We start from the raw sequence: 26,837 nt of genomic DNA on the forward strand, positions 1-26,837 counted from the left end.
GTTTATTTGTTTTGTGGGTATCTCCTTTTATGTTTTCATTGTTTCTAAGAAAGTTATGCTTCTCATACCTTTTCTTATTTAAAAACCTTTATATGGGCTTCAATCATAATCCTTTTAACTGCTTATTTTTTAAGTGAAATAAATTTCCCTGTAGTTTTAGAATGGTGGGGTAAAATAGCTTTTTTTTTTTTTTTTTTTTTAAAAGCTTTAAGACTCTAGAGCTCATTCTTGTTTTGGCAAAGCAATGAGAAACATGGCCTTGTATTTTCCAAGATTTGACTCTTCTGGTGAATTGTAACATACTTCTCAAGGAGTTCTCTTTTTATTTCTACCATTGTTCCTTTTCTGATCAACTACTCCCAGAAGTTTCTTACCAATGTTAGACCTTTCCTAGGAAAAGAGCCTCATTTTCATTTGAAGAATGTATAAGCCACAGAATGTTTCAAGTATTATCAGTCATTATTACATCATGGTTCCTTTGTACTGAACATGAATTGGATCTGATAGAACTCCCTTCTATATTTGGCAGCTTTTCTCAGATTGGCCACTGTGTTTTCCAATGAGTAGAGATGGGTAATTTAAGGTATGCACTCTTCTCAGGGTCCTAAGAACTGTAGCTGTCTTCCCTCTGCTTTCTCCCACACAGATGAGATACCACAACAGTCTTGAAACCATCTATTGGGGATTCACTGAATTACTGTTCAAACTAATTTTATTGTAGATGTTGTGTATGTCTTTGGTTTTGCTATCCTAGTTGTTCAGCATGTTTTTATTTGAGAGGTGAAATTTCCACTATCAAACCAACCTTGCCTTCTTTGAATAAGCCAAATTTCGTTGGAATATATTATCCTTTTCAGGTATAACTGAATTCATTTGCTAGTATTTTGTTGGGAAATTTGTAAAAATATTCATGAAAGACATTGGTTTATGTTTTTATCTTGAAATGTCCTTACTGGGTTTTGTTCTCAAGGTTATGCTGGCTAAATAGACAAATGTTCATTCTTTTTTAGAATTAGTTTGTATTAAGTTGATATACTTTATTCCTTAAAACTTTGTTAGAATTTTTTGCTAAAGCCATCTGAGCCTAGATTTTTTGATGAAATGTTTTAAATATTTCTCTAATTGATATAAGACAGATTTTCTATCCCTTCCTGTTTGTTTTCAATTTCATTTACTCTTCAAAATCATTGAGATAAACTTGTCCAAAGGCTGCTCTTCTTATCATTCTAATGTTTATAATATCCATAGTTACATCCTCCTTTTTATTCTTCATGTTGGTAATTTAGCCTTTTGTTTTTTGATATGTCTTGTCAGTGTAATTTTAGGTGCTTCAAGAATTAGTTTGGCTTTTTAGAATTTTTCTATTATACATTCATTTTATTTCATATACTTCTGCTCTTAATAATTTCCTTTGTTCTGTTTTGTTGTTTTTGCCCTAACTTCGTAAGAATAATATTTTAATCAAGATACGTACTTCTTTTAAAATATGTACTATACATAATATATACCATAAATTGAATAATATAGCTTAAAGGCTTTACATTTTCCTCTGAGCATAGCTTTGGCTACAATCCACACATTGTGATACACTGTATGTTTATTAACATTCAGAAAAATATGTTCTAATTTCCACTGCAGTATGTTCTTCGACTCAGTATTTAGAGGTATATTACTCAATCTCTAAATATTTTGGATTTTTCTAGTTTTTAAAATTAACTTCTTGATTATTCCTGCTGTCAGAGAACATGCTCCATATGACATCCTTTGATATGTGTTGACTTGCTTTCTAGATCTGTTCATAATAAAACTTTCATATGTTCTTGAAAAGATTTCTATTCTATGTTGTTTTGAGTGTTCTCTATATATCAATTACATCAGGTTTAAAAATATTGTTATTTAATATTCTATATTTTTACTAAGAATTGTATCTCCTTGTTCTATTAATTACCAAAAAGTGTATCTTAACTATGATTATAAATTTGTCTACTTTTTTTAGTTCTGTATTTGCTTTCCATATTTTCAGGCCATGTTTTTAGACACATACAAATACAGATTTGGTATATCTTCCTGGTTTATTTCCTATTTTACCATTATAAAATTCTCTCTTTATATCTAATATTTTTTCTTTAAATTCTATATTATCTTTAATCGAGTGACACTAACCTTTCGGTTAGTGTTTTCATGCTATCATTTTCATTTTTTTACTTTCAAGTTTTCTCCATCCATATATTTAATGTTATTATTTTGTAAAAAGCATATGTTTGGTATTTTTAAAATACACTCTGACAATCTATGTTTTTTAATTGGAGAATTAGTGCATTTACATATAAAGTAATATGATATATTTATGTTTAAATGTATCATCTTACTGTTGATTTCTATTTGTTCTATGTTCCTTTTCCTTCTCTTTTATCCTTCATTTTAATTAACTACATATTTTGTATCATACTGTGCTCCTTTTCCCTCGGACTATCATAATTTTTTGACTTTTTTTTTAGAGGCTATGCTACAGATTTCAACATACATCTTTGACTTAATAAGGCAATAAATATTAGCACTATGACTTCCTGAATAATTTAAGGATCTTAGAACATTTTAATTCCATTGACCCTTCCAATTTTGTGGTACTGCATCTATTCTATTCTAAGCTTTTTTTGAACTTAAAAGTTGACTCCCATGTTTTTCTTGACATTGACTTTTTGAAAAGACCAGGGCAACTGTCTCAAAGAATATCCCACCTACAAAATGTGTTTGTTTCCTCTTGGTTTAACTTTTTCCTCTATCCCATCCACTTTCTGGAAGTCAGAAGTGAGATCTAGCTAAATTAGGTTTAGGTAAATATATTAAGCAAAGTGCTTCATAGGTTATACTTTGAGTTTTATATTTTATCACATCACATTTTATAATTCTAACTTCATAATATTCTCACATAGATTCCATGAGATGGTATACGTAAAGTGCCTGACATGCTATCTGACGTAGGATAGTTAAAGAGCAGAATTTCTCAGTTTTGGCACTAGTGACATTTTGGACTGAATAATTCTTTGTTGTAGGGCCATCTTGTGCATTTAAAAATGTTTAGAGATACTCCTGTACTCTATCTGCTAGGTAGCATCTCCCAGCTGTGACAATTAAAAATGTATCTAAACATTACAAGTGTCCTCTGGAAGACAAAATTAGGCCCAGCTTAGAATCACTTATATAGGACAAAAACTCAAGTGTTTTGATAAATATTCCTCAAGCAGTTACTATCATGCCTTGCTCAAGGCTGTGAGATTAGGAGCTAAATGGGACATGAATCTTGACCTCAACATTCATGGTTTTGAGAAGAAACAATCCAGAAAACAGGGAATTAAAATATGGTGTCATAAGTGCTGTGATAGGAAGACACCTGTTTTATGAGAGTAGGGGCACCTAATTCCGCCAGAGGCATAGGGTCCTTTCACGGAGGAATAGGGAATTCTGAATTGAGACCCAGAGGACAGACTTCCTTTTCCTTTCCCAGGACCCAAGAGAACAAACCAATAATGACTACTCAGAGTGGAAATAAACCCTCCAGAAATGAAGTATCATAACCCCTAATATTTCCAGGCTCTATCTTAGAATATGATCAATAAAGATTTATCTATTACCAAATACAGAGACACAGATAAGGTGAGCCAGGAGTAAGAGCTAGAGATGGCACAATCCACCGTCATCTTGTTAATAGCAAATGTATTATGTTTTCCAATTCTATATCCCCCCGTCTGTATGAAAACAGAATGAATAACCAAAACCAGATTAACGCCAATCAGGATTAATGTCACACACATCCCTTCTTGCTAACACTGAAAGGTATTATGAGAATGACTATTCAACTGTGTATATGAACCCAGTTGCCTGTGTTTCCAATCTTCTTCCTGATTAAGTACTTCTTCAGATCACTTGCAGTAGAAGTCAGAGATTGGCTAGCTGTTCACTAAGCTTGTTTCCTCTGCTTCCTGGGCACACAGCTCAACCATCTTTCCTCCATCCTCTGCAGCTTCCTGTGGCCACATGACTGAGTTCTAGCCCAAAGTATGTGAGACTGGAAGTGACATGTACTTCTTGAAATCTGAAAACCTCCCATGTGAAATTTTTCATGCTGTTTTCTCTTCTCCTGGCTTGATGCAGACAAACATTGTCACCTTGAAAGCCAAGATTTAAGGAGGGTAAAGTCAAGGAGAGGAAGAAGACTTTGTCCCTGAGTCTCCACTTGGAGAAGGGAGGCCTTATCAGCAATGCCCATATTGAGTTTTAGATGAATAAGAAGTAAACGTCCACTGTGTTAAGTCACTGAGATTTGAGGGTTTATCTAGCACAGCAGCTAGCATTACCCACCTAATACACCAACACGGAGAAATAATCAGGTTTCCTCTGCAACTGTAATCCATTCAGTTCCCCAGACATGCATGGGTATTTCAGCCTTGTTCACCAAGCCAAAGAAAAGAGGCTTTGCCAAAATATTTCACCGATACTCCCTGGAGTTAAATGTTTAGGTGAGAGGCTACTCTCAGGGCCCTTACTAAAGATCACACTTCATCTAATATCTGCTGCACATGAGTATGGAATAACATCATCTTTCATGTCAGACAGAAGTGGCTTTGAATCTTGGCTCCCCTCTTGACCATTCTTTGACTCAGTCTCTCTGGGTCTGTTTCTTCATCTGTAAAATGAGGGTAATTACACCTCATAGGAATTTTGTGGCAACAAAAAATACAAAAAGCATGTAAAACACTGGCATAGTTCCTGGCATGTCCAAGGTACTCAATTAGTTCCTTCCCCAAAACAAGGAAATTAATGAATTGGGAATTTTCTTCACTCTTCTAATCAGTAGACTAAGGAGTGGCCCTTTTCACAAAGGACCATGTGTTGATCTTTGTGTAGAAATGCTGAATATTTCATACAAAGGAACCAGGTTCAACAAATACTTTTATGTTCTCTTTGGTCTAAATAAGAACTTGAGAGTTAAGAAACTTAAAAATAAACGTGTAAACAGAGACAACATTCAGTCTTTTTATAACCGTTTTCCCTTGCAAGAAATAAATGTCATATTTTCAAACCAACACCAGCAGAACATATGCTGGGATTTGACCCAGAAGGAGAACAATGAATGAGACGGTTCACACAACAGAGAGGGAGGAAGGCATTTTTCTGGGTAATACTAATTGATGTGCAATGGGGACCTTCGCTGTTCTTATGTGGCCCCAGATAAATTGATTCCGGCGGAAAAGATGGCACATCTCAAAGCTAAGTAGTCAGGGGCAGGCATGCCACCTTACCCAAGCCCACCTCTGTAAATGAGATTTGGCAACCAGGCAGGTAAACAGAGCACAGTTCTTCTAAGGAAGCCGGCAGAGCTGTGAGCTGTTGCAGCTTCATCCTTTTGACTGCAGGAGAAAGAGGCTGAAATGTCAGGGCAACCAAGATTCAGAGAGAACTTTGAAGAGAGCCACCCACCAGCATGACTAAGTGCTCTTGGGGACAATCCCTGCTCAGAGGGCAGAAAGCAAATATCCAGATGTTATGAGCTGCCAGATGTGATTAACAGAGGAAAGGTGAAGTCGCCTACTTAACCATCTGAGCAGCCCTCCTCAAAGTCATCCAAGAGTTTTCTGCAAAAGTATTCATCAACAAAACAAATGGAGGCTCCAACCGTCTTCCATTCCCATCCCTTTTCCTCTCTCCCTCTCATTGAGTCAGAACAGTGGCCTATTTTTAAACCACTGGCAATGCATTCTCTCGTGGAAACGTGGGGGCTTCTTGACACAGGCTGATGCTCACTCACAGGAGATACAAGCGCACTGAAGGCTGCGCCCACTCACCAGTCCTTCCTCTCCCACAAGAGTGGGGCAGAGAACACTCAGGGAGGAGAGGGCCTCAGGAGGGAGCTTCTGCCCGTGCAGAGGAGTAGGGAGTATCTGATGCCGGATTTCATGACAGGGTAACTGCAGGCTTCCCTCCTCCGTGGAAGGGAAGGCTTACACTTGGTTAAAAACCAGCCTCTTATACAGGTACCAAGACAGAACTCAAGCCTGAGAAGAAGGGAAACAAACCCTGGAAGCTGATTCTAGCAACTTTTACAGAAAAGGAGTGTAAGTAGATGTCAGTGTTTCTTTAACATGCATCTAATGTGCCTTAAGTATAATAGCAAACATTTTATTAAAACACTGGAGACCTTTCTAAACAAGGTCATAAGGCCAATTTACAAAAAAAAAAAAAAAAAAAAAAAGCACTAAAATTAAATAAACACTTTAAGAAAGGAGGTTGTGCTGTACTTACAGTCGCTCAAGCTGCTTCAGGTCCTGGAAGGCGCCTCTCTCGATGACGCTGACCTGGTTGTCTTCCAGATGCCTACAACCACAGAGACAGCAATGACTAAGAACAAAGCTGGGCTCAAGTACCCTCATACTAGGCTTTGTGCCATGCAGGTATGGTCACTCAGCCCCTCCCATGATTGTCAGGGTCCCTTCAACTGGGATCAGTCTGATGGGACAAGATAACTCATATCCCAGCTTGGTGTCACGGTAACCAGGGTTTCGCCGCCTGCATACTTCTACCTGACAGATTGGTTTCCATGCCTCTATTTTAAGAATGTTCTCAGCAAATGTCCCCCCAAGCACTGCAGGATGTTGCGCAGAAAAGGAAGAGGTAAAAGCTGCTCTTTATAAAAACCACACATAGATTCAGCATCTCTTCCCTGGGAGCTCCCTCCTCCAAGGATTCAAAAATACTTCATTGAAAAGGGCCTTCCCTGCTCACCCTAGTAGAAAGGGTGAGGCTATTGTGAAACGATTAGCTGTCCCTAAGAAAACCAGCCTGGTCCCAGCAACTCCTCTCACCGAGAGTCCAGCTAATCCCAACCTCATGATGATGGTCCTAAAAGATCAGGCTCCATCCCTCCAGCCACACGCTTCACTCACCCGCCTAAGTCCTCCAAGCAGGTGATTACAAATCCTAAACACTCTGTGTAAGTGAATTGGGTTCATGCATGCAGTATATCCAAAGAATTCAGCATATAATGAAATGTTTGTTTCCTTAACTTAAAAAAAAATGGCCACTTAAATGGATGAGCTGAACAGCAGAGAAGAGAAGCAATGAAGCTATGCAGCTTCCATTGGGGGCTGACCTTAGGCTGGGAAATGACAGATTGCACATGGTGGCTGACTGGGACTTAGCGGGGATGCATTGTGATCAGAGAATGTTTCTTTAGAAAGTGGAGTTTAGGAAGGGCCGTGGATTCCTCTGGATTACACAGGAGGAGAGGTGCGCACAAGCACCTAAACAAATGGCAGATGGAGAGGAAGAGCAACCCTGGGAAGCTGGGAAGGCTGCATCTTCATATCAAACTGAATGCTCCATGACAGTCTCTCCCTATTAGACGTTTCATAACCTCCTGCACTTCTCAGCCTTAACACTTGGACCCTTGTGTTTAGTTCCCAAGTCTATTTTCCCCACTGTGCCTAAGGAGCAAGAAGATAGACATTCTGCCCATCATCCTATTCCCAGTCCTAACACAGTTGCCTAGCACAGCAGGCACTTCATCAACGCTTACTGAATGAATGAAACCTACAGAAGACTTTGGGCCACGGCACATACCGACTGTATATGTGTCTGGGACAGGTAACTGTATTTTGTTTGGGCTTGATATTTTACATTTTTGTGAATTTGTTGCCAACAGTTGAAAATCAGGATATTTCACATGTATACACACCCATACCCCACAAAAGAAACTCCTTTTGAAAAATCAGCTCTCACATTTCCAAATATCAGTTGACCAGGAGTAGAACGTCAGGCGAGGGTACCCAGCCCCACAGTTTGCCATGTCCTCATCCGCTCTGCTTCTCACATTTCTATTGCTTCTGGCCCCTCACAAGCTCCTCACTTAACAGCTGTAGAAACGATTGAAGGGAGAGGCTAAAAGACTTGCCTGAGGAGAAATTATTTATGCCAATTCCCACAGCCAGGTAGGGTGGGCCTTCTAACTCCCACTCAGGTGAGCGTACCAGATTTAGTTTAGAAGCCCTGTTTTGCTTGCACATTAGCTGATGATGTAAGAGTGGGTTAACTAGTCAACCTCTCTGAGATTCAGTTTCCTCATTTGTAAAATAGAGAAAATAAAACATTGCAAAAGTTCTTCGAGAACAAAAACGAAATAAGGAAATCATGTGGCCCAGGTTCTGCTATATGATTAGAGGCTTAAGAAGTGTTGGCCAGGTGCGGTGGCTCACTCCTGTAATCCCAGCACTTCGGGAGGCTGAGGCAGGTGGACCAGGAGGTCAGGAGTTCAAGACCAGCCTGGTCAACATGGTGAAACTCTATCTTTACTAAAAACACAAAAATGAGCTGGGTGTGGTGGCACATGCGTGTAATCCCAGCTACTCGGAAGGCTGAGGCAGGAGAATTGCTTGAACCCAGGAGGTAGAAGTTGCAGGGAGCCAAGATGGCACCACTGCATTCCAGCCTGGGTGACAGAGCAAGACTCTTTGTCCAAAAAAAAAAAAAAGGCCTGGAGCAGTGGCCCATGCCTGTAATCCCAGCACTTTGGGAGGCTGAGGCAGGCAGATCATGAGGTCAGGAGTTCGAGACCAGCCTGACCAACAAGATGAAACCATCTCTACTAAAAATACAAAAATTTAGCTGGGCGTGGTAGCATGTGCCTGTAATCCCAGCAACTCAGGAGGCTGAGGCAGGAGAATCACTTGAACACAGGAGGCGGAGTTTGCAGTGAGCTACGATTGCGCCATTGCACTCCAGCCTGGGTGACAGAGCAAGACTCTGTCTCAAAAAAAAAAAAAAAAAAAAAAAGAAGAAGAAGTTTTTCCCTTCTCTTGTCTTCCTTTTCCATTCTACCATATGCAAGGAGGGCCTTGGAATGCTAATAGTCTCACACTAGCACATCATGCTAAATAGGGTCCCACTTCAACACCAGTGACTGGGGGTTTCCTGAGCTAAGTTTTTACTATCCATCCACCAATCAAATCAATCACAGATTTTGTAGTCATTATTTCCTTGCTGGATAACAAGGATCAACTCTAGGGTATTGTAAGTACCACATTCCCTCCGAGTTTCTGAGGGAGCCTAACTCACCCCTTCTATAATGAATCCTAGTTCTATGCTAATGAATCTAACACTTCAAGTTTCTTTCAGAGAGGGGAAGAGAAGAGATGCAAGGATATCTATATGAGATACACCGTTTCCACCTTGTGCAGGTCCTGGAAAGCTGACTTATTGGCTTCATCAAGAAGCTGGGTTTTTTTTCCTCCCAAGACAAGTTCTCACTGTGTCACCCATGCTGGAGTGCAGTGGTGCAAGTTGCTGGGACTATAGGTGCATGCCACCATGCTCAGCTAATTTTTTTTGGTGGGGGGTAGAGATGGAGTTTTACAATGTTGCCCAGCCTGGGGAGCCCTGCCCAGGCTGGTCTCAAACTCCTGAGCTCAAGCAATCCAGCCGCCTCGGTCTTCCAAAGTGCTGGGATTACAGGCATGAGTCACTGCATGTAGCCATCAAGACCATCAAGAAATTTTTTGACTTCTGAATTCCTGTCAGGTTCAGCCAAAGAGAGGCACCAGCAGGAGATCAGAGGGTGGAGGAAGACTGTGGTTGGGGGATTTACTCTTCTCCACCCCTGCCAAGCCACTTCAGGCTGACTGCATCCCTCTACCTAACGCTACAGCTCCCTACTTTTGCCAGGCTCTGAAAACCACTTCCTCCCTGTGCTCCTTGAGGCCCAGGGCACAGTAGTGGCCCCGTTTTGACTCTGGCCTCAAGAAACTGCACTATCTCCTCTAGGTTTCTCTTCACCTTGCCCACACCTCTAAAGAAGTCTTTACTTCACTCTCCTCATTTGCCCTCTTTTCTGCTGGGACCCTCACTGCCAGGTATCTATGTCCCTTCCAGATCTACTTCCTAGTTCCATCAGAGTCCAGCCTAGAACCTGGCAATCAGAGGCTCAACAAATCAATATTTGATGAATAAATGGATCAGTGAACGAATGAGTTAAGATCCTCCCATCCAGACTTCTGGGCTGAGATGCGAGCCAGGAGCAAGCACTAAAAGCCATTGATACCTTCCCCACATTTTCAGACAGGGGATCCAGGAAGGGCTGGACATCCAGAAGGGCTGTCCACGGATGGAGTCTGTTCTGAATTAGAACAGAGCCTGTGTTCATTTTCAGCTCTTTTGCAATTTTTTTTTTTTTTTTTTTTTTTTTTTTTTTTTTTAGCTTTCGCACTGGATCAGGATCAGAAATCGCCCCCCTTGTGATGATGGCTGGGGTGGAGTTTAACTTTTTTATTAACCCCGTTTGGGATAAAGCTGGCTCCCACATTGTAAGCATAGCAGAACCCTTAGACTACCAAGAAATGAAACATAATTTATACCATCAGAAGAGACTTTTTCCTACTCCCACCCCATGGGAGAAAAAAAAAAAAATGTCCTGGGCAATTCTTCTATCTTCTCCTTAAATGCTCTTCGTTTGGGGAAAATCGCCCTGGGTTGAGACCGAAGTGCCTCAATCTCCATTTTATCTGCTTTTGCCCATATTAACAGTTTGACATAGAAATGGGTGGCCAATTATTCAAGACTACTGAATCTTTTCTAGCTTCTCTAGAAATTGTAAATAAGAAACAGATATGGGGAATGTGCCAAGGTGTGAAAAAAATCTTTTAAAAAAAGATAGTTGTCTAGGTTACTCAGCTAAAAAGAATAGATTGAGGAAAAATATGGTAAAAATGTCTGGATATTTTATTGGTGTTAGTTAGAAAGCATTTCAGCTATTCCACCAGGCAGATTCTTTCACAGTAATAAAGGGCCACTTGAATGGGATTGTCTTTGAGTTGATAAGGAAGATAATGAAACAGAGTATATTAATAGTCTACGGGGAGGGGGGTGGGTTTAGGGGAAGGCTTTTTGGCATTGCTTATCAAAATAAGAGAAATGTACCAATTAACTGAAAAGATAAACCGTAGTCAAAGGAATGTTGCAGACCATCCAGGGGATACTAAAACAATCTTTTGTGATTATTTTAAACTTTCTATTTGCAGAGAGCAGACACGAAAATTGGAGTTTTTATTAGTCTTTCTGATGTAACGCTAAGAAAATCAAAGGGTTGTTTTTGACTTTGTTAGAAAACGAAGCATTAGGTGAAATTTCTGACTTGTAATCTCTCACAGACGCAGGGGAAATAAATTTTTAAAAAAGTGAGAAGGTAAACAAGCGTCTATTTGTTAACCTGGCAAATGACATAGAATCAGTTGTTGTTACCTATACCTCTTCAATAACAATCGCCCTAAAACTGAACCATGAAATTCCCCCACCCTGATCCCAGTCTCGACTCTGATCCACGCACACCTTGTCAGAACTACCAGTCACTTGACAGACACATGGCTGCTGAGGCAAAAGACTTGGCACAGGGTGTGCCTTCCCTTTGAGGTTGGTGAGAGGAGAGTGTTTGATGTTCTCCAAAGATGGAGAACATGTCCATGTGGAGAGCACCTGCAAGCTGGAGGCCCAGGATTCAGATTCCCCATGTCTCCACACATGTGTACGTAAGAGAAGCTCAGACAAGCCCCCACATTAACAGTGCTGCATTTACAAAATGGGTAGACTATCACTGTCTTAGTTTTCTCAGCTTTCTATAATGCGAATACACAGTGGCACCGCATGGAGGTTAGAAAACGCAGAGTCCGGGTTCCAATTCCAACTCCTTCAGTCACCTGCTCTGTAGAGTTGGGACTACTTACCCTATCCATGCCTCTGGTTTTCTCTGTTACAATTAGGGGCTCATAATAATGCCCACCTTGTTTGTTACCACTATGTAATACTGTGCTGGGCCCATCAAAGTATCAGGTCCATCATCATTACTAACAACTCAGTCAGAAAAGAAAAACAGTGTTGTAAAATTAATGCTTCAAAAGTAATCCTGAGAATAATCAGAAAATGCTACAACAATGAAGCACTACATGTATAACTATGAGAGCTGAAAATACTTCTAACTACGTATTCCCTATACTGCAAATGAGAAAACTGAGGCCCAAGGAGGAAAAGTAGTCTGCCCAAGGTTTCATGGGTAGCTAATTCTGAATCAGGACCAGAGCCTGGTACTTTCTGAACCGAGTACAAAATTCATTCTATTTATTATATAGGGCTATTAGTAAAAAGGAGGTAGCTTCAGGTACCAAGACTTTAGCTGTTACTTCTAGTAACAATTTGCCAGCTAAGATTCCATGGCATACAAATACCAAGGCGGTGGCCAATTGGCCCAGACTGTACGTCTTGCCTGGAGCCATGTTTATGGGTCAAAATTAACCAAGTAAAGAAGGAAAAAAAAAGATCTAAATTGCTTTTTCCTGTACCTCTAAATGTCTTAGACTTTTCGACAGACAAGCACTTGGTAAGTTTCTTATCACTCACAGACTTAAGGATGGATGAAAGTGTTCAATATTCAGCAATGAAACCTAATATTCCTTGCTCCCCCAGTCCATCAATGCCCATCTCAAATTTTGCTACCTGTCTGCACAGCTGTGGGTGTTCAGCAAGGGCGCTGACCCTTTCTGATGCTCTCCTCCCCTCCCCTCCATTAAGCTACAAGACAGATAACTTTTGTCCCGATTGCTCTTTTAATGCACAGGCTGGAGAAGAAATTATCATCTCTATGGAAGGGAAGCATGGTTAGTCAACCTGACATCGCTGTCATCCTAGAAGCTGGGCATGCTGATTTATTCGTTCATAGCCTTCCGCTTTCCCTATCACTGGAACTAAGTTCTTCCATCGATCCAGCTCAGCCAGCAGCATCTAGACACGGACTGTGATACCTGTGAGCACGTGGGTACACTAATGAGGGGTTTTCTGCTGCAGAATGGTGAATTCCTGTTGTCCAGGGCTTGGGAGTGTGGTGTCAGGGGCAGTGGAACATTTTTTTTTTTTTTGCAAGGCTGAAGAGCTAAAAATGAAAACGCACCCGAGAGCCATCAACTACTTACAAGACTCGGAGGTTCTTGAGCCCAGCGAAGTCCATCTTGGTGATCCTGGTGATATTATTTCTGTCCAGGTCACTGCAATGGAGAGCAAATTCAGGTCAGATTTTTGTGGGTTACAATCACAGTCTATTTAATCCAGACTGGCTTGGACTGAAGGGACGTTGCTTGTCCAGAAGGCGGCAATTCTGATGATTAACGATATCCCTTGAGCATGCCCGGCTAACCTTAAGGATATTGTATGGAATAAACCATTCATTATGCACATAGCAGACCTCTGTTATGTTTAACTGCCTGCCTTCTGTGGTCCCTTCTTTAGGTAACACATTTTTCTGTTGAAGTTTCCCCTCCCCCAGATCTCAGATCATGTCATACAAATGGGGCTGACCCCTCTTCCCAGCTCTAGGCACTGGCCTCTGATCCAGGCCAGGCTGGTGAGTATCTTCAGTCTCCCTGACCACAGCAATTGTTTCAGAAATGCCTAAATGACTCAAAATCCCAATAACTGCTTATCTGCTGGGATTGCTAAGCTGTTCAGGGTAGCCAGAAGCCATCTCGCCACCACAAAAACAGTGAGCAGATGGTGCTCTCCTGTGAATGTCCAGACCCACTCATGCCTGAAGCCAATTACCTCTGTATTTTGAGAGTGTATGACCCATTCTATCCCATCTCTCTTATATTTTGATTTAAACCAGTTTGAGTTGAATTTTCTATCACTTAAAATCAAAAGAATTTGCCTGACTTTGGTATGTAGCTAGAAACTAACAAGACAAAAATTGTCTATTTTCCAGCTACTTTGCAAACTCCCTGAGGGCGAAGGACATATCTCATTTAACTCCATACCCAACATGGTAGATAGAGTATGTGCTTGGCACACAGCAGAGGTAACTTCACTCATTTCACATGTTAGGTCAAGACATTTGCATGGATTACTCCTGCCTCAATTTACAGGCTTACGCTCCTGAATATAGCCCCAAAGAGAAGGATTTGCCGTAGAAGAGCTGAAGTGGTGGTGGTGATATTTAAGTGAGGGTGGAGGGCAGCACGGATGATGGAAAAACAGTTCAGAAAAACCGAAGTCACGAATGAGCCTGTGAACAACTGCATGAATATTCCGTGTTCACTAAAATAATCTAACAAGACTGAATGCCAAAAAAAAGGAACCATGAATAATACGCTACAGTTCTCAATAATAGATGCTGAATAATTGATCTCTACAGATTATGCCCTCTTTAACCCTCACTTTTCAGGGTTTTGGCCCTTGGACTTTCAACAAGGTATCTGTGAATTATCTTTTCTTTCTGAACATTTTTATACTAAGAGCCATTTTTCCAACGATGAATCCCCATCCAAACGTTCATCTCTTCTTCGCTTCTCCTAGTCGCTTCCTAAAGATGCCACCCTGCAATTATGCCTCCTTTATACAGTTGCATAAAATGAACAGGGAAGGAATTTTCAGATTCTAGCACTTTATATATATAAAAAAAAATCGAGTTTGAGGAGGGATTACTCTCCTGATATCAGACATAATACTGAAATAAAAATCAAGTGAGTCCTTGAGTAACCTCGCACAGGTACCTCCTCCTTTTCTCCTTGAGTTTTCCAATACCTAAAACAGCATCAGAGTTGTTTCTGAACTAGCTTGTGATGGAGAAAAGCAGCATTTAGACTTCTCTGGCTAATTTGAGTGCTGGTTTAGAAAAAAAAAAAAAAGCATAGCAAGAATTACCCAGGAAAATAAAGGGTTATCCATGCAGGGATGGGAAACCTGCAGACAGAAATCTGTACACACTCCAAAGCATCACACGTGTTCTTCTTACCTCCCATCTGAATTCAGATGGATGTTTGGGGACCTTGACAACTGTGAATATGACAATGCAACTAAGGGTTTAATTACCAGGACACAGCATGGTATCTCAGCAGCTTGTGCCAGCATCTGCAGCACCAATATTTTCAATGAATATTTATTATGTCAAAGCACACTGAGTGCACTGCTGAAATGCTGAGGATGTGGCGGGGAGCAGAGGGTGTGCTGTGGGACCGTCTCTGGCACAGTGTTCGTGTTTGGGAGCTGAGCTTCAGAGGCAGGCAGTCCTGAGCTTGAATCCCTGTCCTGCCACTTACTGAGTGATCTAATGGCAGTGCACTTCATCTCTGAGGTGCAGTTTCTCCATTTACAAATGAGGCCGACAATCTTGACCTCAGGAGCTTTGATGAGGGTTAAATGAGATGATGTACACACAGCACTTATCTAGCACTTGTTAAGCGCTCAATCACGGCAGCTATTACTGTAATTAGTTGAAGCGCATCTCTCGCATCTCAACTCTGAAATTTCAGTTCACCAACAGAAGCTGACAGCCCCGTACCCCAAACTTTGTGCCTATAGATGAACACTGGGGTCCCCAAGACACTCCTCATTGGTGTGCTCTCTTCCTACACGTAAAAAGAGGGGTCTATTTTGTGGCTGAAAAATAGAATAATGGGGCCAAGAGTGCCCCCCCAGCCCACTGCCTGTCCTTTGCAGCATTTCTGTGACCCCTCTTTCCATGGTATCTGAGTGCAAGTGACACAGGGACTATGGAGGAGGAAAGGGCTCACCCCTCCCACTGAGCTGTGCTGCCTGCCTCTGCCCACCTCCCAAACACACATACCCCCAGGAAGTCCAGGGAGCACGTGGACTTTGAGGTGAGATACCTCTAGCCCCCAGCTCCACACAGTCGGGTCTGGGTGAGTTTGAGTAACTTACTTTCCTTCTCCAGGCCTGCATGCTCTGCAGGAGCTTTGTCTCCTACTTGCAGGCCACGGGATGATGAGAAACACAAAGCTGGGGCTTCAACACACGTGGTTAGAAATGGGAATGGATTACACTCACCCTGAGGAGAGGCTGCCTGTCCCAAGGCCAGCCCCCACTGTCCCTGCCCAGGCTCCTCCAGACCTTTATGACCTTCAGCTCTGGCCTCAAGGGAGTCAGTGTATGTCAGCCTGGGATGGGTTCTGAACTGTCAGCAGGAGGGGTGATCCTGGATGGGGGCCAAGGACAGTGTCCAGATGTGGATATGGGAAGTGTGGTGGTCTCCAAACATGTCTGTCACTTCTTTTTTTTTTTTTTTTTTTTTTGATACACTCGCTATCAAGAGGTGATATCTATGCCAATTTCCCTTGAACTTCAGCAGGCTTTGAGACTGCTGGACAAACAAGACTGTGGCAGAAGTGATGCTGCAGAGCTTCTGAGGCTACCTAGAGGAGGCAATGGGGAGGGGCTCGCTCTCTCGCTCCCCTCACTTGCACTGCAGCCTTGAGCTGCCATATGAGAAAAGCAGATGATCTGAAGCCTCCATGCTGGTGAAACCACATGGAGGAGGAGGAGGAGGAGGAGGAGGAGGAGGAGGAGGAGGAGGAGGAGGAGGAGGAGGGAGAGATGCTAGGCTTGGCTTGAGTCTTCTAGCCCAGAGGTCAGGCACATTAAGTGCAGATTCCTTTGGGACTCAGCCTCAGCCACCATCTGGTTGCAACTTATGAGAAACTCTAAGCCAGAATCACCCAACTGAATGAACCCCTCTTGAAATCCTGACCCACAGAAGCTGTAAGAGGTAACAGTCATGTACCATATGGCAATGTTTCAGTCAATGAGGATGGCATATCCGATGGGGGGGGTCTCATAAGATCATAATGGAGCTGAAAAATTCCTAGTGACATCGTAACGCGACGTATCACATGTTTACGTGATGCTGGTGAGAACTCTACCGCGCTGCCAGTTGTATGAAAGTACAGCACGTGCAATTATGTACAGTACATAATACTTGATAATAAGTGACTGGGTTACTGGTATTTACTATGCCATACTTTTATCACTATTTTAGAGCATACTCCTTCTACTTATTTTAAAAAAATAGTTAATGGTAAAACAGCTTCAGGCAGGTCCTTGAGGAGGTGTTCCAGAGGAAGGCATTGTTATCCTAAGAGATGACAGCTCCATGTGTGTTACTGCCCTTGAAGACTTTCCAGTGGGACAAGATGTGGAGGCAGAAGACAGAGAGATGGATGATCCTGAGCCTGTGTAGACCTAGGCGAATGTGTGTACACAAGTGTCTTAGTTCTTAATAAAAAAGTTTAAAAAGTAAAAAAAATTGTAGGCCGGGTGCGGTGGCTCAAGCCTGTAATCCCAGCACTTTGGGAGGCCGAGATGGGCGGATCACGAGGTCAGGAGATCGAGACCATCCTGGATAACACGGTGAAACCCCGTCTCTACTAAAAATACAAAAAACTAGCCGGGCGTGGTGGCGGGCGCCTGTAGTCCCAGCTACTCGGGAGGCTGAGGCAGGAGAATGGCGCAAACCCGGGAGGCGGAGCTTGCAGTGAGCCGAGATCCGGCCACTGCATTCCAGCCTGGGCGACAGAGCGAGACTCCATCTCAAAAAAAAAAAAAAAAAATTGTAAAAGTAGAAAAATGTTTATAGAATAAGGATACAAGGGAAGAAAATATTTTTGTATAGCTATACAGTTTGTGTTTTAAGCTAAGTGTTATTATGAAAGAATAAAAAAGAAAAAATTAAAAGTTTATAAAGTTAAAAAGTTATACAGTAAGCTAAGGTTAATTTACCATTGAAGAATTTAAAAAATATTTAGCATAGGCTAAGTGTACAGTGTTTGTCAAGTCAACAGTAGTGAATAGTAATGTCCTAGGCCTTCATATTCACTCACCACTCACTCACTGACTCTCCTGGAGCAACTTCCAGTCTTGCAAGCTCCACTCATGGTAAGTTCCTATTTAGGTATACTATTTTTTATCTTTTATACTGTATTTTTTATCTTTTATACTGAATTCTCATCACTGTTACAGGGGTGAAAGTACTATATGCTGCCTTCAGGCCTGAGGAATAAAACTTCCTGCCCCTTCCTTCACACTCTCTTCTCTCTCATCTTGGGTGGGATTCAGTAGATACACTGGAGGACTCCAGGGATGGGAAATTGAAAGAGCCCAAGTCCCTGAATGAATGCATGAAACAGAGGCCTCTCCTCCTTTGGTTCCCCCACTGCCCACACCTCCCCCCGCCGCCCACGCACAATCATTTACACACATTAAACTCAGACCTATTCAAGAAATAACTCCTAAACCACTGAAATTTGAAACTATTTGTTATGGCAGTCTACAGTGGCAAATAAAGTATCTTTGATACGATAGCTTTCTATGCTTTTCTTTTTTTTTTTTTTTTGAGATGAAGTCTCACTCTGTCACCCGGGCTGGAGTGTGGTGGCATGATCTTGGCTCACTGCAACCTCCGCCTCCTGGGTTGAAGCGATTCTTCTCCTGCCTCAGCCTCCCAAGTAACTGCGATTACAGGTAACTGCCACCACGCCTGGTTATTTTTTTTATTTTTTATTTTTTTGCATTTTTAGTAGAGATGGGGTTTCTTCATGTTGGCCAGGCTGGTCTCAAACTCCTGACTTGAGGTGATCTGCCCACCTTGGCCTCCCAAAGTGCTAAGATTACAGGCATGAGCCACCACGCCCAGCCTTCCATGCCTTCTTCTCTTTGCAACAGTTCTGAAAGGTAGGTATTATCTTACTTCAACAGATTAAAATGCTGTAGATCAGCCTTAATAAAAGCTGGTATTTGTTGGACCCATACTATGCACGAGGTACTGTGCTGAGGACTTTGTGTTCGTTTATCTAATCCAGACAGCAACCATATACGGTAGGTACTATTATCTCATTTTTCACATGAGGAGGCTGAAATTTAGTTTCCCCCATCCCCACCCTAAGCTTAGAAGATTTTTATCAATAAAGAAATTTAACATGAGTTCACATACCAGGGAAGTAGGTAATGCCAAGATTTGAACCGGGGCTCTCTGAATGCAAAGGCCATAGTTTCACTTATCACATCCTACTGCTCATCTACCATTAGAGCATTTTTTATACTGTATCAGGTTATCTACTGAATTTTTTAAAAGAATGCATAAATAAATGCACAAACATAATAGAATTTCCCACTCCTGTGCTTTGGAGAAAAACAAAGACATACCCACATAGCTTTGCTTCCCTCACTCCAGCCAAGACAGCACATTTGCTACCCTGTCTCCCAGTGAAGTCCTGGCCAGGGGAAGTGACGGAGCCCCTCTGCAAGCTCAAGGAGGAAGAGCTTTCTTGCTGTGTTTGCCCCTATCTGGTTTTGGTCATGTTAGTCAGCATCTGCCATGTTGCCTCTATAAACAGGCCTCACCATGGTAATTTGGATTGTTTTTCCCCATCCCAATCAGTGAATCATAAACCAATGCTGAGACTTGGAGCTTTGTGGTATTTTCACATCTGTTTGACACCTTGGGTGGGGTAGGGAGAAAGAATTCAGAACAACACTGGAAATAATGAAACAAAAATGACATTTTCTAGGTCAGGCTACTGGCCTTATCTTGGCACATGTGTATCCATACCCTTCTTTTTATTCATTCTGTGGCATTCCTGCAAAATTTTCTTCTGGCTGTGGCACATCTGGGAAGAGCAAGGAGTGAAAAAACAGCCCTCAGCAAAAGCATAGTGTGGCGAAAAGGGCTTCCATTATAAATTCAAACGGTGTGAATTTGAATCTCAACCTTTTTACTCCTTAGCCATGTGGCTTGGAGAAGGGCACTTAACTTTATGGAACTCCAGTTGTTGTTGCTGTGACGTTTGTAAAACATGACCCAAGATACCACCTCTGTCAGATTACCATGAGGCTCAATGGAGAAAGGTTTTTGTTTTTTGTTTTTTGTTTTTTGACAGAGTCTTGCTCTGTTGCTCAGGCTGGAGTGCAGTGGCGCAGTCTCAGCTCACTGCAACCTCTGCCTCCTGGGTTCAAGTGATTCTCCTGCCTCAGCCTCCTGAGTAGCTGGGATTACAGGCACCATGACCACATCTGGCTAATTTTCATATTTTTAGCAGAGACGGGGTTTTGCCACGTTGTCCAGGCTGGTCTCAAACTCCTGACCTCAGGTGATCCATCCACCTCAGCCTCCCAAAGTGCTAGGATTACAAGCATGAGCCACGGTACCCGGCCAAGGAAGTACTTTCTAAACAGCATTCAGAGTGGTTAATTTTTCACCCACGGGCTACAACTGGTAGGGAGAGGATGCAATGGTGTAGCTTGGGATAGACTTTTAAAAAGATGTTCATCTGTAATGGTGAGATCTGTGATGGTTAGGGAGCACACCATTGCTCAGATCAGACTTTTAAGACTACCTGTCCCCTGTACACTGAGTGTTTACAATACTGCCTTCGGGGTTTCAGGAAAGAAGATCGGGTCTCAACATGAAGTAAACCTGTAGGGGCTACCACACAATGCAGTCATTCCTTATTACAAGGAATTGCAGGCAAAGTTAACTCAGGTTGGGCATGATGTCTAGGAAATCCTTGTGATGGGTAGGAGGCTGAACTACATGACCTATGGAGTCCTGTCAATAACTCTGTAACTGTCAGCTTTTGGGAGCCCAGAGCCAAATGAATTTTTAGAAAATGAAATATAGCTTGGTCCTTGTTCTCAAGGAGCCTGGAGTCTAGTTGAGGAGATGTGCTAAGACTCAGGAGATTCTTAGAGAACAAGGCAAGAATTTACAAAATAAAACGTTAAGGGATGTGGTCTAAACACCAAGGGGAGTAGGCAAGCAGGAAGTCAGAAAGAAGACCTCCTGCTCCTGAATAAGCCTTTCAATGTGTGACGACTCCACATTCAAGATCCCACAGCATAGCTATCTCAATGGATTGTTCAGTTACAGATTGCAGTCCTTGCTCTACTCTTTCCCCTCCTTCTCACAACTGCACTTGAGTAGTACAAACAAACAAAAAACCAACTTGAAAAAAATTCCATAGTGTGATTTGAGGACTCCTACTCAGGAAAGGGGTACGAGGAGCCAGAATTAAGAGGCCCCCATAGCACTTCCTGACCCTTCATTTACCACCAGCAAAGAAGAGGTTCCAACCAAATCAGAACAAGTTGGCAAGGAAGCAGTGGCCTCAGTTTCAGTTATGCACTCACTACGCTTTCCACCTGAATGGACCACATCACAGAAAGGGCAAGGTTCTGTGCTTCTTTGCTTCCCTGTGAGCTAAGCAGGGGATGGGGGAAGGATCAGACCAAGGACAGGGTATTTATCCTCCCTGAGAGCTCACCCAGGTTAGCTAGTTTTGTCACCAAAGGTTACAGTTGCACTTTATGAATGTCCATTCATTGGTTCCAGGACACTTTTCTTCCTCCTATTTCTTCTGGCTTAGAGGTGATACTTGCTCCATTGCTTCTAAGGTCTTGGGTTCTATAGCATCTATCTGAAACATACCCACACCTCTGAAATGATCCCTGTGTAAATAAATCAACTCTCCTGGAATATTCCTAATTTGAATTTTCTACCTGTTCTCTATTTCTTACTGATATACCATTCATTCATTCAACAAGTCTTCACCATTAAGTTTCAGAAATTGTGCTAAATGCTGGTATATATCTATAAACATTAGTGGCATAGTCTCTGCCTATAAGAAACTCAGAGTTGAGAGAGGAAGAAATAAAGGAGCAATTACCATTGACTATGATAAACACTCTATACCACAGGTTGGCAACCTTTTTCTTTAAAGGCTAGATAGTAAATAATTTGGCTTCCGCCAGTCATGTTTTCTATCACAACTATTCAACTCAGCTTTGTAGTGTGAGAGTAGCCTTAGACAATATATAAATAAATGAGTATGGCTGTGTGCCAATAAAACTTTATTTACAAAGACAGACCGAAGGCTGGATTTGGCCCAGGGGCTGTTGTTTATAGACTCCTGCTGTATACTATGCCAGAGGCATAAACAAAAGCTTACAGAAGAGTATGGAGGAAGGAGTATGGAGTAATTGGGGTGTAGGGTCAGGGGAGGCATCCAGGAAAAGGTGACATTTTAATTGAGACCTCAAGAAAGAGCTGGCTATATTCAGGTTGGCATGGGAATATTTAAGAGAGAAAAAGAATTTTAGGTTTTTTTTAAAAAAAAAGCATGTATAAAAGCCTAGAGGCATTGCCTCAGGATAACTGCCAGCAGATTTGGCTGTTATAGCATGTTTCAAGAGAAACACAGGTTTTTCCTTCCTTCCTTCCTTCTTTCTTTTCTTTCCTTATTTCCTTCTTTTCTTTCCTTCCCTCCCCTTCTCTCCTTTCCTTAATTCCTTCCTTCCTTCCCTCCCCATCTCCTTTCCCTTTTTTTAAAAATCCCTCCCTCCTTTCTTTGCTTCTTTTCTTCCTACAACAAACCTTTATTAAACACCTACTCCAGACCTGGCACTATGCTGATGGCTAAGGATAGATGGTAAAACAATAGCAAAGAAGTTCCTTTTAAAGAACTTTTATTTCTTTGCTGAATGTGGCAGACAGATTCTAAGGTGGTCCCCAGTATCACCACCTTCCCCTCTGCTTGAGTGGGCAGAACCTAGAGACCTGCTTCTAACCCAAGGAACACAAAAAAGGTGGTCAGATGTCACCTTTGTGACATGTTACATGGGACCACAATGCCCGTCTTGCTATAGGACTCTTTCTCTTGCTGGCTGTGATGAAGCAGGTGGCCATGTTTGGGAGGCCCACATGCCAAGGAACTGGAGGCAGCCTCTACCCACAACCAACCAAGAATTCAAGACAACCAGCAGGAACCTGAAGCCCTCTAATAGACTGCGAGGAACTGAAGTCTCCCAATAACCTTGAAAGCTTGGAAACAGGTCCTTCTCCAGTCGAACCTTCAGATTAGACCACAACCTCAACCAAACCCTTATGTACAGCCTTATGAGACCCTGAAGCAGAGGGCCCAGACAAATGGAAGGTGCTGAATGTGTGTTGTTTTAAGCCACCAAGTTTGCTACAAGATCATTATACAACAATAAAAACACGGGGAAGATAGGCCACCACAAATAAACAAGGAGACTACAGATTGCAATATGGGCATAGCTAGGAAACAGTACAGAGTGAGGTGAAGAGAATAAAGATGTGGTGAGAGGCAGTGAAGGCATTGCCCTCCCTGGGGTGTCCAGGAAGAACCTCTCTTACAGAGTGAGATTTGGTGTGAGACTAGAAGGAAAAGAAGGATCCAGTTGAAGGGCAGGCTGAAGGGAGATGTTTCCAGGTGGAAGAACAGAAACAAAAAGGCCCTAAAAGAAGAAAGCAACAAAAAGGTACAGGTGATGGCAGCAGAGTGACACCAAATGGGATCACAGAGGCAGGTGGTATCCAGACTGCAAGGCATCTATGGGGCTGACAACATGCTTGGGGACTGGAACCATAAAAGGGGCCGAGCAGTGAAACCACCAATTTAACAGCCCTCAGCCTCATTCCCCTGCCATCAATCCTGCCAGAAATTTCCCCCAAATGTCAATTTCATTCCACAGCTCAATAAGAAGGGGGTTCTCATTACTGCCCTCAGCTTGCCTCATTTAATTCTTCCTTCTTTATAGCCACAGACACGTATTGAGCACCTATCAGATCCAGGAACAGTGCTAGGCACTTCATTGGCACATATATGTTCCTGCTGTATGCTGGCCTCAGAAGCCCTCAAAGTCCTGCATCCATTTAAATTCTACTGCTCTGTTATGGGCTGAATTGTGTGCCCCAAAAGATATATTGAAGTCCTAACCCCAGCTACCTGTGAATGTGATCTTATTTGAAAGTAGGGTCTTTGCAGATGTAATCAGGTTAAAATGAGGTCATTAGGGTGGGCCCTAATCCAATAGGACTGTTGTCCTTATTAGAAGAGGAGACAGGGCTGAGCACAGTGGCTCACACCTATAATCCCAGCACTTTGGAAGGATGAGGCAGAAGGATTACTTGAGGCCAGAAGGGAGTTAGAGACCAGCCTGGGCAACACAGCAAGATCCTATTTCTATAAAAGAGAAAACTAGCCAGGCATGGTGGTACTTGCCTATAGTCCCAGATACTCAGGAGGCTGAGGTGGCAGGATTGCTGAAGCCCAGGGGGACTGAGGCTGCAGTAGCTATGATTGCACCACTCCAGCCAGAGTGACAGAACAAGACCCTGTCTCTACAAAAAACATCAAAATCATAAAAAGACGATGAGACAGACATGCAGGGATAGCGTCATGTGACAACAGAGGCAGAGACTGGAGTGAAGCAGTTACAAACCAAGGAACGCCAAGGGCTGCTGGCAAACCCAGGAGCCACGAAGGAGCAAGGTCCTCCCCTGCAGATTTCAGAAGGAGCCTGGCTCTGATGACACCTCGATTTCAGATTGCCAGGTTCCAGAAGTCTGAAAGGATAGATTGTTGTTGTAAGGCGTCAGTTTGTGGTACGTTGTTATGGCAGCCCTAGGACACAGATACACCCAATGTTCAGGCTTTGTCGGGCCCCACACGCCCCCTGCAGCCTCCCCCAGCTGCTCCATCTCATGCTGGCTTCTCCCTTCCCTGAACTTCTGAACTTCTGGATCATTCAGCCTCTCTCTGCACAACTCATTTCGGTCTTTCATCACGTTTCCTTGCACCTCTTGTGCTGCTGCCTGTTTCCTGTGTGTTTGCCTTGTCTCCCAAAGGACCTTGAAGAGGATACTCCCCAACTTCCTCCCGACACCTTGGATGAAGCAAGGCCTCGTGGAGACACTCAGAAAAGTGTACGCTAGGTTTCTCCGGATGGAGAAACGGGTTTTTAAAATAAACATTTTACATTTTGCTTATCAGTATTATCATTGTTTTCTGGAGTAAACATGTATCACTCAATGCACCGCCTACCTTCCAAAAAAAGCACTGAAAAAAGGAGTCCAGTTAACCTAAGAGTCTCCCCATAGATAAAGTGGCCATGCAGTTTAAGCCATTCGAGACTCTGGAATTTTAGCCATTTGGCCAAAGGAAGATGCTTTTTGGTTTTTGGGGGGTTGTTTTTTTAGACGGAGTCTCACTCTGTCTCCCAGTCTGGAGTGTAGGGGTGCAACCTCGGCTCACTGCAATCTCCACCTCCCAGGTTCAAGGGATTCTCCTGCCTCAGCCTCCTGAGTAGCTGGGATTACAGGCACATGCCACCATGCCTGGCTAATTTTAGTAGAGATGGGGTTTCACCATGTTGGCCAGGCTGGTCTCAAACTCCTGACCTCAAGTGATCCACCCACCTCAGCCTCTCAAAGTGCTGGGATTACAGGCATGAGCCACCGTGCCCGGCCGGAAGATGCTGTTTTGTAAGCCCAAGGGTAGATCTTCGAAACTGCTCACATCAGGCTGTCCTAATGGGTGTCTTCCTCTGTCTCCTCTCCCCAGTCCAAAGGACCTAATGCCACCCACCCAGCTACCCTGATGAAAGAGAGAAACAGCATGTGTTCGAAAACCATCAAATCACCTTCCAACCAGGTCAAGGACAGCAGTGTTTCCCTTCGGATCACCCTCCTACGGCTCCCATCTCATGCTTTACCTCTCCAGACTCACACCACAGGAGGCATTATTAACTATTCTGATTTTTTGCACTTCGTTCTCATCTGTTACATAACCACATGCAAGTTTAAAAACATACACGCATTTGGGAAAGAAATGAGCTGAATTTGATTTTAAAAACTGGCTTCACACTACCTCAGTTGTTTGGGAACTAAGCCTCTCTGGGCTAAATTTTTGGCTTGGCAACACTCTCGCATATATAATTTTACACCTGCAAAAGCTTGCAGCCAACCCTGTGCAGACAGCTACCTGCAGGGAGAAGAACGGGCCAAACAGAGGGGCAACCCGGGTGGTTGGATATGGTCATGGTGAGGGCATGTAAAGAGAAGGAGTGGGCGTGGGGTCGCTATTCTTTCATCCCTTGCAGCAGGAGAAGCAGGAGGACTCCCTGCCCCTGTTTTGCTCAGTTCAGCTCCATGCTCCAGGAAAAAAAAAAAAAAAAAAAAAAAAAAAGCACACAACTACTCTTTGCTGGGAACAGAAGAAATGAACTTGCAAACCGGTAGCCCACCGGCGAGTTCTGGCCTGCAGACCTGCGTAGTCTGGTTCTCACTGTGATTTTCACATATGCAAATTAATTGCCAATTTGGGAGCATTTCAAATACAAATCTGCAATTCTGGCTTGTCTCCAAAAGTCAGCCCATCAAATAACCATGGAGCTTTTGTGGCTACCATAGGCTGGTAGTAAGAGGCAATTACCCACTTTGCATAAGGTACATGCCTGCAATTCACCAGTCCACCTGATCTGATTCCCTCACTCAAGTTACCTGCTTAGTCTTTTTCGGCAACAGAGTTTGAGATCCCTGCTGCCAAACATAACACTTAAGACGGCAGGCAGGCCCTAGAATCAGATAGCCTGGGCTCAAATCTTAGCAAATAGATTCTAGGCAGGCTACTTAACTCATCCCTAAGCTTCTGTTTCTCCATCTTAAATGACCATAATCACAGTACCTACCTCCTAGGATACTGCAAGGATTAAATGAGATGATATGTATAAAGTGATTCTAGCCCAGGGTTGGTCATGCAGTAAGTACTCAAGAAGTAACCGTCAACTGGCTGATTATTATTCAGACAAAATGTGAGCACAAGTAAGAAGATGATGTTGGCAGGACTTCAGTGCTTCTAACACAAAGGTGTACCTGGTCTAATCCACAGCCCCACCCCAAATCTCCTTCATCCACTTCAGGCACATCAAAGCATCTGCAGAGACAGTGCTCCCCTTCCCAGCCCTCACACTCAAATAAAAAATCCTTCCTAAATTCTTCCCGTGATGACTTAAGGCAACGTATTCTTTTCTCAGCACTAACCTCCAGGTGGGGTAGTCCAAAAGTTTCACCTTTTATGTCCCTTATTATCATGCCCAGAAATCTCAAACTCTTCCAAACTCCTTGCAAGGCCTGTTCTCAAAACACTTCCCTGCACTGCATA

General features: G+C 42.8%; 1 protein-coding gene across 2 annotated transcripts in view; it reads right to left on the reverse strand.

Annotated features, from left to right (window-relative positions):
- Nucleotides 1–26,837, reverse strand: part of SLIT3 (slit guidance ligand 3) — a 695,238-nt gene that overhangs the window by 633,563 nt on the left and 34,838 nt on the right. For both annotated transcript variants that reach the window (XM_065547045.1, XM_015452236.3), the window contains exons 2-3: nucleotides 13,005–13,076; nucleotides 6,301–6,372 (exon numbers count right to left, since the gene is read on the reverse strand). In XM_065547045.1, coding sequence (XP_065403117.1) covers nucleotides 6,301–6,372; nucleotides 13,005–13,076 — 144 coding nt within the window. The remainder of the gene's footprint in view (nucleotides 1–6,300; nucleotides 6,373–13,004; nucleotides 13,077–26,837) is intronic.

The sequence above is a fragment of the Macaca fascicularis genome, chromosome 6 (assembly GCF_037993035.2).
Source record: "Macaca fascicularis isolate 582-1 chromosome 6, T2T-MFA8v1.1".
Classification (NCBI taxonomy): domain Eukaryota; kingdom Metazoa; phylum Chordata; class Mammalia; order Primates; family Cercopithecidae; genus Macaca; species Macaca fascicularis.